Raw genomic sequence first — 11,176 nt, forward strand, 5'->3', positions numbered from 1 at the left:
GTGGCAACCCCCAAAACCTGTGCCTCCCTGCCAGGCCAGCCCCTCTGGCTGCAGACAGACCCAGTGGAGCGTCAGGGAGTAGCCAGCTGGTCTCCCCCACATGGCCAGACCAGCCTTCCTTTCTGGGGGAACCCATGTGCTTATACAGCAGGAAGCCCTGCCCTCCCAGTCTCTCCCCCCATACCTCCGTGCTCCAGTGACCAGGCCAGTCAGGACACTGTTACTGGTCCAGGGCCTCCACCCAGCCACCCCTGCACTGCCCGAGCGCCCTGCATCAGGTAGAGCATTCTCTGCGCGGGGAGCCTAGGCCCTCACACCTCCCCGTGGTTGACTGGCCACATCCTGGCACACACCTCTTCGGAGTCCCGTTGGCCTTGGGGAAGTGCTGCTGCGACTGGGATGCACTGTCTATGGGCTTGGTGAACACTCCCCTGAAAGAGAGCCCAGGGGGCGGGTGAGCCTGCGGTGGGGAGGAGGGCCGATGGCAGGGCAGCACGGGCACACACGCAGGCACTCACCGGATGATGTAGCCAGTGGGGGCCCTGGTGCTCGGAGGCCTGCAGGGGAAGAGGAGGCCTGCCTCTCTCCTGCCCCCACTGCAGCAGAAATGAGGGGAGCCCCAGCCCAGGGGCTCACTCTACTCGTCCTGTTTCTCTGACACCCCCTCAGGAAAACTGGCTGGTCCCTCTGTAGCCAGGCCCAGTATGGCCTGACCAGCAGCAGGTGCTGAGGCGGTGGGGCGTTTGCTGTAGGGCTGTCCCCTCCACAGTCAGCTTCTCGGCCCGCCTAGCCCAGCGCTCCCAAGGGCAGGCTCATCCTCCCTCTGTTCTCAGAGGGAAAGGTGCCCCAGTCTGAGCCCAGGCCTCTCTTGGCCTGCCCCGCACCACGGCCTCCCTAGGAGGGATCCCAAGGGCCATGAGGAGGAGCCCAGGCACAGCCAGCTGACCCCGTCTCCTTGGTGCTGTTCTACCACCCACTCACAGGCCTGAGGTAAGCCCGAGGCCCCAGTGCGGAGGGTGCCCAGGGGACTTGATGGGGGAAGCCAAGGGACGAGCAAGGGCAGCAGACAACGGCACCTCCAGGGAGTCTTCCTGCCAGCTCCAGCAATCAAGGGACTTTGGGGTGAAGCCGTGGGGGTTGGGCCTCAGGGCAATGTCCCCCAGCCTGTCCATCCTCAGACTTGGTTCTTACAGGGGACAGCCTCTGAGGAGTCTCAAAGAAGACAGGCTACCTAGCCACCCAGCCACAGAGGCCTCTTTCACTGAAACGCCTGGGCTGAGGCGGCTGAGGCTGTGGCCTGGCTGGGCCTGGCCACTCTGGGGCAGAGTGACAGCTAGGCTCATGAGACTTCAGGTAGCGCTGGCTGCACCCTGACTCACCACACCCCAGGGTGTACTTTCCAAATGCACCCCATGCCAAAGCCAGGGCGACAGCTGCATCCCCCAAGCAGAGAAGCCCCCTGGCCACTAGACTGCCTTCGGACCACCTTCAAACCCACTGACTGGCTAGCCCCCACCAGCACATCCACAACGCTCTTGCCTAGTTTTTTACTGCAGTCATGGCCGGGGCCCTGGCTGGGGTGCCACTCCCCTGAGGAGAAGGGCTGTGTCTGGAGCACCAGGGCCTGGCCTCTACTACTTCCCTCCCCCACCACATGGCTAACCACCCACTGCTTGGATCCGGGATCAAGCGCACATTTCAGGAACAGTTCTTCCAGATGCCAGCAGGAGGTGCCCAAGCGCCAGAGCCCCCTGCACATTACAGAGAAGTCCTTGAAACAGAGAGGCCAGTTCCTCCCAGCAAGCTGCCAAATATGTCATTCAGAACGTGGGAGGCCTTCAGCACAAACCCGCGGGTCTCCCCTGGCATGCTGATTACCAAGCACACTCAGCAGCTGGGGCGCCCGCACCTTGGGGTGCCGGCTCATTGCCCGTAAGGGGTTCAGTCTTCTTAATGACAATCTGGATCCCAGATGACAGCTGCAGCCACGGAGGTCAGCAGGGATTCAGCTGTCCCATGTCATATAGCCAGGCCAGGGCCTCCAGTCAGGGCTCCCACTAGCTTTCCAGAGAGGGAAGCACAGACCAGCCGTCCTTTCTGGGTGCCCGAGGACTCCCTGCCCCTGTGGAGTGCCCACCTCTCCCTACTACTGTACGTCCTCACCTGGCCTTTGCGACCTCCCCAACCGATGAGAAGGATGTGGCGCGGCTCCGGCCTGAGTGCAGCTCTCTGAGGAAAGAGGGGAGCTGAAACAGTGGCTCTCCACCAGCTCCCTGACCCTACACCACAGCCTCCGTCCCTCTATCTCAGAGGTGCCTGCCAAGCCCCAGCACTCCCGCCGCCCCTTCTCCTTCCCCGGCTCCTGGGGGCTGGGCTGCCCTGTGATATGCTCTGGCTTTGCCCATGCTCCGCCCTCTCCAGCTGGCCTGTGGTCCTGGAGCCTGGCAAGCTCGGAATGGTGGAAGCCCCTGGGCACCCCAGGTAGGGCTGGGCCTCTTGGGCCATACCCTGCTCCTGCCACCCCTCCCGGCCTCCTGGACTTACATGGTGCGGCCCTCTGATTCGTCCTGCTGGGTGATCCAGCTCTTGTCCCCCTTCAGCGTGGTTCGCACTTTCATCTGCTTGAGGACATTATCACGCTCCTCCTCGCCTCGTGGCAGGGGCTTCCCTGGTGGACACCAGGCCAAAGGGCCTCAGGAGAAGAGCCCGGCCCAAAGACCCTGGAGCCCCCTTCCCCCCCCATGGCCTGTTCTCCCTGGGCTGCCCAAGCGTGCGCGTAGCCCTCGGACACGGACGGCAGTCACCTGTGAAGCAGGGACCACAGGAGCCCTGGCCTCCCCTTTGCTGCTGCCTCCGAGAGCTGAGATACTCATGGTGCCACTCTGCAGGACCCTTCTCAGTCAATTCAACGGCGCCTGGGGACAAAAACAAGTACAGGCTTGTCACTTCGTGCATTCGTCATGGCTTGTGGTCCCTGGCACCCCAAGATCACCCAGATGTTCCTCTGGGCATGAAGGCAGCAGAATTGGTAGAGTCCTGGCTGCTGGACAGATGCCAGGGCAAGCACCCGCCTGTCTGCTCAGGCCTGCTCACTGGGGGCCTGCAGAGCGGTGATGGCAGGTAAGGGGAGGGCGCAGCCCTGCCAGGGTCTGCTAAGGGCCAGACTCGGGCACGCACCTTCACGACAGGCAGATGCCTGGGGGGCGGCCGGCGCTATCTCGCTCATTACGTGCTGCCTGCCAGACCTTGGGCAGGTCAGCTCTGTGCTGAGAACAAAAACAGCCTACCCCTCCAGGGTTGCTGTGAGGGCACAATGTGCCAAAGTTCCTGCCACCCAGCACCACCTGGCACCACAAAGGTCACTGAGCATCTGGGGAGGAGCCGGGCAACGGGCTCTCAGGTGGTCTTCCCTGGGAGAGACAGCGGTGGTCTCCAATCGGGACAAAATGCTGCCGGGTGAGCGCCACCTCCGCAGGGCACAGCGAAGGCCCCACTGCTAACTCTGGGCAGCCACTGGGGTTCAGGCAAGGGTGGGGACGTGGTCGGCCATCCTTTGCTCCCCAGCCTACACCTGCCTTGTGCCAGGTGCTGCCCCCTGTGGCCATGAAGGCCCTGAGGTGGGGCTGGGATGAGGACTGGCTCTCCAGGCTGGGAGTGCTCCTGCAGTGTCCCTGCAGGGCCGGGGAGGGCCTGGTTGTCGGTCTGAAATGATTGGCCACTGCTAGCCTCTTGGGCTCAGGCGTGTGGACATGACAGGAAGTGGGACCCTGGCTGTGCCGACACCATTCCTAGGCAGGTAGCCTCTTCCTGCAGGGCCTGCCACCCTCTGGACACTGCTGCCAGTTGGCAGGGTCTGGCCATGTTTCTGGGAGCCCAGGGACACACTGCAACCACAGGGCAGGGGCCCAGTGCAGACCAGATCATCCACATCAGCAAGAGAAACTGCCCCAAACCAGCAGCCCAGGCGGCCGGCCTGCTGCGGGCCAGGAGCATCACCTCATCACTGCCAGCAGAGCCCTGTACATCCCTACACTGAGGCTGCCACCTCCATAGGTGTCCCCATCCTGGCCTGTGGCATGGGGCAGGGCACGCAGCAGAGTACGTGCCTGCAGGTGAGCTGTACAGCCTGACATCTGGGGGCCTTGGTCTCCCGGTGCCACCCACTGCCTGGGGCTTGGGAGAGCCCTCAGCTCCTTTGGCCGCAGCGCCTTACCTGCAGGAGCAGGACCTCCTCCAACCTGCCCTACCTAGGGTGGAGGCGAGAGGCACCCACAGGGCAGGGAGCCAGCCCACCCTGGGCCAGTACTACCCCAGGAACTCGCCGGTACCCCCTTGACACACCTAATAGCCACTTTTCTGCCAACTTGGACCAAGTCAGAACCTAGCCCGGCCCCACAGCTGGCATACCAGCGTTGCCCTCAGCCCTGTAGGGTAGCAGTTGGTGGCAATGGATTCAAGCAGCCTGGGCAGACTGCAGCGTGACCATTCCCCAGGCGGGTGCTCTCTCTCCCTCTTTCTGTCTCTCTGGCGAGTGCATGAACCCTCTGGCTTATTAACAAACAAAAATTAAAAGCAGAATACGGGCAAGATGAAACAGAAAGAGGAACTGCTATGACTGGGTCGCCCCATGGAGAAGATGGGAAGTAGGTGTTTCTCATCCCGCCACCTTCAAAAGTTGGGCCAGGGCTCTCCTGCCTGCCGAGGCCCACCAGCTCAGTCTTCTGCTGGGAACATGGGCTTCTCCCAAAGCCTGCTGGGCCACCCTGGCCCATTAGCCCTGACACAGACAACACTGCCCAGCCTGAGCTTGAACTGTCCCCCAGCCAGGGCTCAGCTCTTGGGTCCTCATCACTGAGTGGCCTCAGGTGTGCGACATTCCATTCCCTGAGCCTAGGTCTGCTCATCTGGAAAGTGGCAGGACACTCCCAAATGACAGTGCATGCCCCTCTTGGGAACTTTCTACCCCATGGCCTGGGTGTCTTAAGGTTGGTGGCTGTCTTCATCTCCCAGATGGCCCAGGAGGGCACATCTATAGTCAGGATGGCCACTCTGTGGACCTTGGTAGTTCTGTTTCCATCTGGACTGGGAAAAGACTTCTAGTTCTCTGGGAATCACCAGGTGGCCCTGCTCAGGGCCTGGCCTGGGCCGCCGGTAGGCACAGTGGCTATGCTCCGGATGTGGCCACTCAGAGCAAAGGCCTACACCCAGACAATGCCAGAGCAGCTCAGGACCAAGTCCATGTCCTCCTGAGCACACCAGGCCACCTCAGACACCAGGCAAGGGCCCTGGCCCCAGGTCCGGGCACTTTGCGCCTTCTTTCTCCTCCTTTAGCTTGAAGATGGCTCTTGTGGCAGGTGGGCTGGGAGGCTGTGAACAGGGCGGTCAGGGCAAGTATCCCTAGTAAGGCTGGGTGGGGCGCAAGGGAATGGGGAGGGGCCCTGCTTAAATTCTGATGGTCTTGGAATGCCAATGGGCGCGTTCCTGCCCCACCCCCTAGCCTGTTGCTGAAGTCTCTCAGGGCTGCCCAGCAACCTCCAAGGAAAGGGGCCCACGGCCCTGATTGGATAGAGAGAAGCAAGGAGCCAGTGAGGTGGCTGCAAGGAGCCTGTTTTCTCTGACCGCAGCAAGCCTGGTGTGTGCCGTCAGAGGCCAGCAGAGCAGGAGCTGATGCCCACAGATGCCCACAGACTACCCGTGCGGAGGAGCCGGGGGAGTCAACAGACAGTGACGCAAATGCGTGAAGAGACACAGATGGAGACAGAAGCAACAGAAGGGGGCACCCTGTCACCCCACGAGGACATGATCTGCCTCCAGGACCAGAAGACTAACTCAGCGAGGGTTCTGTAGAATTGTCCCCTGCTTGAGTCCCCATGGAGGCACCTCCCAGAGGAGCCCTCAAGGCCCTCTGCCAATTGGCTCAGGGACACAGCCCCGTCCCACTCTTGGCCACGCAGCACTAAAAATGGCAGGAAGAAGAAAGCACAGAGAGAAGGAAGGCGTGTCAGGGAGTGGGGGTCGAGTGGTCTTGGGGTAGGGGGTCCTCCTTCATCCCAAGTCCAGGCCTTCTGAGGAAGAGAGCACAGGGCATGGAGGGGCATCTTCCTGGTGCCCTCTGTAGTCCCTGGGTTCAGCCCTCACTCTGGTTCTGCTGCCACCCCGCCTCCAGGCCTCCCCAGGATGGAAGGGCCCGTCCTGGCCATGGCTGGGCTTGGCTGGCTTCTCCCAGGGGGCTGGAGTGAGCGCCAAGCACAGGTGAGGAGGAAGCTGGGCCTGCCCTCCCTCCGCCAGGCCCACCCAGCCCTCAGACCCCCAACATGGGCTCTCTGTGACAGGGGAATAGAATGGCGCTTAAGTGGTGTGGAGCGGGTGCTAGACGCTAGGCAGGGACCTCATGGTAAACTGGGAGGGAAGAGGAGCAGACACCTTTCGCCTCACCTCTGGGCCCCGTGCATTGCTGCACCGCACAGATGCAGCGGCAGTGGGCCTGAGAACCAGTGTGCTGGGCACCGGGCACCATGTACAAGGAAGAGTGGGTGCCATGGGCAGAGGTGCAAGGGGAAGGGCTGGCTCTCCCAGAGCTCTGCTTACCCCACATGTGCCCACCTCCTAGAGGGCCCAGCCCCTGCTCGTCTAGCCTAGGGCTCCTGGGAGCAACCATGGCCTTGGGATCAAACCTAGCTCCACCTCTGGGAACCAGAGGCCACAGCTCAGGTCTGGCGGACCCCTTAGGTATGGGTCAGGAAGCAGGGGAAAGGGCAAGAGGACAAGAGCCAGGAGTGCTACGGCAGCAACACCGGGATCAAATGTGGACAGGTGAGTGACTTGGAGATGGAGCCACTGAGGCCTGGGCTGCCCAGGCCACAGAGCCACATACCGACAGCTGGGCCCACCTCAGGCCACGTGCGAGGCAAGCTCTGAGTGTGTTTCCATGTGGCTTTTCGTATGGCAAGGAGCCCTGTTCTTCTCCAGGGGAGAGACCCCCGTCACTACAGCAGGAACATAGGTGCTCTATCTAGTCACACAAGAAGAGGTGACATGATGCTAAGTCCCTGCGCACGCAGCCAGAGCCATGCCCCAGCTGTGGGGGGTCTCAAGACAGTGGCCTGCAGGGACAAGACTGCATTCTCATCCTAGCTCCGCCCCCCTGGGCAAATCCTTTCTGCCCCACACCAGAGAAGGGTGTCAATGACTAAACCATGGGAGACCAGCCTGTGCCAGAGACCCCATCATCACACCTCTCCCCTGCAGACCCCTGCAAGAGCCCGAGTCCTGCTTCCTTGGCTTGAGGCCCTCCACCCCTCTCTTCTGGCCCAACTCAACCTGGGGGCCACCACCGCACCCCATGAGAGAGAGGCTGTGCCCCTCCTCGCCCATATGACAGCTCGAGTCTTGTGCCCCGAGAATGGGGAATTCTGGGGGTGGGAGTGAGGCTCCTGCTCACTCCTCATTGCTGCAGTTTCCTTTGGACAAAGAGCCCCCAGTGGCCCCAGCATTGGGGAAAAGACTGAAATAAAAGTCCCCAAGCTTTAGGGCCACCTTCCAGAATAGTCAACGGGGTCCTCTTTGGGCACGTTTCCAGCAAATGCCTTTGAGCTCAGGGCAGGGTTCCTTCCTCCTGAAGTGTCTCTTGCAGGTTTATTCTTTCTTAGAAAGCCCCCTCTCTGTGGCTGGCCTAGCAGCCCCTGAGGGTGATGGGGTACACTGCCAGGCCCCGTCATCAGATGTCTCGCAGTGAGGGCTCGGTGGTGCCATCAGAGCCACCCACACTGTCTTTTCCAACTCAGGTATGCAAGAAAGAGCACTGGGCAGGGAGCCCAAGGGCCCAGATCCTAGTCTGGTTCTGCCGTAACAAGCCACTGAGCACGTCACTTCCGCTCCCTGACCTTTTCCGTCAGCCTTTGAGACTGAAATGACACTCCACGCCAGCGGGAAGGGCATGGCCGTAAGGAGGAGCTGTAGTGGGGAGTGCAAGGGCAAGCTGCAGGGCAGAGCACGCATGCGCATGCGAGGCATCTGGGGAACACGACCTCCGCCCCTGCTTGCTGCCCTCCTTGCTGCCCTTGTCCAGTCCGTTCTAAGGCACGCCCTTGGCTGACTGTTACGTTGGTCCCCAGGCTGACTTGGCCTGGACTAACCAAACGGCTTCCATCCCGCAGCCAGCCGCGGAACCAGGACGTTCTGATTCCTAGTCTCCTTGGCAGCTGCCAAGGCAACGCGTGGCGCACAGTGGCTTTCCTCTGGGAAGGGGGTAGAGTGGCCGCTGCCGCCTCTGTCCAGGGCTTGCCAAGATCCAGAGGGTCTTTGCAGTAGGACATGGGAGGGGAGGCGCTGGACAGGTCCAGGCCGCCAGAATGATGGCTGAGCAGCTGGGTTGTATCCGAGGCCCTATCTGCTGCTCTACTCGGCACACAGCACCCAGAACTCCCGGCTGGGCCCCTCTCACGGAGGGAGCTCACATGACCTGCCCGCAATGCGCTGGCCCCGGGGATCCTGCCCAGCTGCAGAGGGAAAAGATGTAATATGGAAAAAGGTGCCCAGGAGGGGGTGCTGTTTGTAAACGTGATTCACATCCCTGCAGGCCACCCTAGCACCCCAGAATCCAGACTTCTAGGCGGCAGTGCCTGAGGAGCCCCGGGAGGTGGCCCTGCAAGGAGGGCCAGCTCCCTCCCCAGGCGATGGGAAGCAGAAGTCCCAAAAGGGGAAAGACTGCTGAGGCTCCCCCACCACTCCCGGAGGCCCAGGATCCCTCCTGCCTCGTCTGTGCCCATTTTCTAGGTCTCAGAGGGGTGGACACAAGAGACTGAGTCAGTTCAGAGGTGGCCTCGAGGGCCAGCCAGGGCTGCTGGGCAGGGCCCTGTGGGCCATCTGTGAGGAACAGGGGGCTTGGTGGGGCTGACATGCACGGGACAGCAGGGCCCATGAGCCCTCTCTCCCAACCAGGGCCCTAGATGGACCCCTGCGTGAGCTACTTCCACTGTACCCAGCCTCACCTCCCCAGCTGTGCCATGACAAGAGGCCAGAGGAAGCCTGGGAGCCTCCCGCAGTACCCTGGCTGCCTCTGCCACCACCCTGCCCTCACTGTCCCTGCAGTCTGGGAACCAGGGTGCTCTTCAGTCAGTCCCGCTCTGCGGAGATGCTATTCTGCCTGTAGACAAGGGGCCAATGGGTCCCAAAGGGGAACCCTACACTACTCCACCCCACTCTCTCCCCCTCTGGCTTCCCCGCTTCTTCCTCCCCTAGGCAGACCCCAGTTCTTCCCTGCTGCAACCCACTGGGCTGGGCCAGAACAGGGCCAGTGACAGGAAGTGCCCCCAACTTGACCCTGAGGAACAAGGGCCAAAGCTACTTCCTCTTGTGAGTTGCAGGTGATCAGCAGTCAGGGTCCAAAGGGAAGGAGATACCTGCCTGCCCCTCCTGGACCCTAAAAACCTCTCCCAGATTTGAGGCGGGGTCCTCAGCTCCCCCAGCCCTGTACCCACTGCCCTGTCTTCCTCCTCCTGCCTCCTCTCCCCTCTCCCAGGCTCAGAATCCCTAGCTCCACCCTTCCTTCTCTGCGCCCAGTTTGGGGTAAGATTGTGGAAGCCCAAGGAGAAGAAAGCCCAGGGTCATGGTTTTGTTTCAGCCACAGGCACTTACAGGCAGCTAAGGACCAGGCTGCGTGCTGCGGAGCGGCCCTGCAGGCCCCACTGGGGACCGCACCTTCCAAGGAGGCACCCTGGCTCAGGTCCCCAGAGATGAAGAGTGAGCAGAGCTTCCCGGCCTAGGGGAGAAGTGGTGAAGCAAGGCGCGCTTTTCGCTTTTCCAGTGGTGTCTGCTTTGTTTTCAGTCCCGCCCAGGCCCTGCCTGCTGTGAGCACTTCACCTGGGAGACCGGGAGATGGGAGCCGCTTCTGCGGGTGGGAATCCATAGCAACCTTCTGCCATCGAGGTCTCTGGGAAACTGACCAAGTCATCAGAAATCGGCGCGCTGAGCCCAAGATCACAGGGACCTGAGAGAGCGCCGGGCTGAGCACCCAAGGCACACCCACAATGGGGCCAAGGCCAGGGGTCATCAGGGCAGCCTCAGCCTGTGCGCCTGCCCGCCCCGGCCCCGGCCCTGGCCCCTGCCCCGGCCCAGCAGCCAGGTCTCCTCCCCGTCCAGGGCTTGGCTGGAGCTATGGCTCTCCACAGGGGCCACTCCCAGCCAGGGGCTCTTAAGGGGCCCCAGCTCCCTGCCGAGATGGGAAACCAGCCTGTTCCCACAGGAAAGGCTCACGCAGCCTTTTTGAAAGTGGCCTCTGGTCCCTCTGGCAGCCAAATCCCCAGGGACTTACGCTGACGCTGCAGATCCCTTCCTGCCGCCCCACCTCCACGCTTCTGAGTCTGCACACTGGACCAAAGGCCTCATGCCTTTTCCCGTCTCTTCTCCACCCAGAGGGGCCCCTCCTGCCGCCTCGCCCACACCCTGTCAGCTCCCAGTCATCTGTGCCCCAGCGCCCAACGTGCAGAGTGATCAGAAGACGCCCACAAATGCTTCGACATGCATCCGTGAGAGGAAGCAACCTGGCTCCACTCCTAATCTCAGAGGAGACTCGCGTAAATCCCTCTCTGTGCCTCAATTTCCCTTTGGAAAAACGAGCTGACACCAGCCCTGCCTACCTCCTGATCCCTCTGCAGCTACACGTGAAGAAAGTTACTCAGAAATGTGGCAAAATATCAGGGGCTACAGTGGCACAATGTTAAAAAGTGAGTCTGTGGGACAACTCGGCATGCGAAGGTTCCCAGTTGAAGTCTGGAGGCCTCCCTGAGTATGCCAGGCATGGACCTGCCTGTGATCCCGGGCTGGCTGGAGGCTGGGGATACAGAGGAGTTCCTCTCTCTCCCTATTACTCTTTTATGGAAGAAATAAACTTTTCTTTAAAAAAAAATGTAGCGGGACCAGCAGTTGGAGTAATGGCTATGTCGCTGGATTCCCACGTAGTCGACCACAGTTCGAGTCCTGGACCCAGTGGCTTAAAATCACGTCAGGCGTGTGTGTGTGCATGCCCAAGATCCTGAGAGGAGAATGGAGGAGAAGGGATTGTGGCGTGACCATCCTCCCGGGGAGTGATTTCTCGTTTTTTGTCTCTGTCTCTCTCTGTCTGTCTGGCGAGCGCACGTGCCCTATGGCAAAAACCTCTCCAAAATAATAATAATAA

The 11,176-nt window shown here is 61.2% G+C and overlaps 1 protein-coding gene across 1 annotated transcript in view; it reads right to left on the reverse strand.

The window, feature by feature from the left end:
- Nucleotides 1–2,918, reverse strand: part of ZNF185 (zinc finger protein 185 with LIM domain) — a gene marked incomplete in the record, with an annotated part of 37,095 nt that extends 34,177 nt beyond the window's left edge. Inside the window, 5 exon segments of the mRNA XM_027768088.1 lie at nucleotides 354–431; nucleotides 519–557; nucleotides 2,164–2,229; nucleotides 2,545–2,663; nucleotides 2,835–2,918. Of these exon segments, the coding sequence (XP_027623889.1) occupies nucleotides 354–431; nucleotides 519–557; nucleotides 2,164–2,229; nucleotides 2,545–2,663; nucleotides 2,835–2,873 (341 nt within the window).
- Between the last annotated feature and the right edge of the window lie 8,258 nt (nucleotides 2,919–11,176).

The sequence above is a fragment of the Tupaia chinensis genome, unplaced genomic scaffold (genome assembly GCF_000334495.1).
Source record: "Tupaia chinensis unplaced genomic scaffold, TupChi_1.0 Scaffold145456_1, whole genome shotgun sequence".
Taxonomy (NCBI): Eukaryota; Metazoa; Chordata; class Mammalia; order Scandentia; family Tupaiidae; genus Tupaia; species Tupaia belangeri.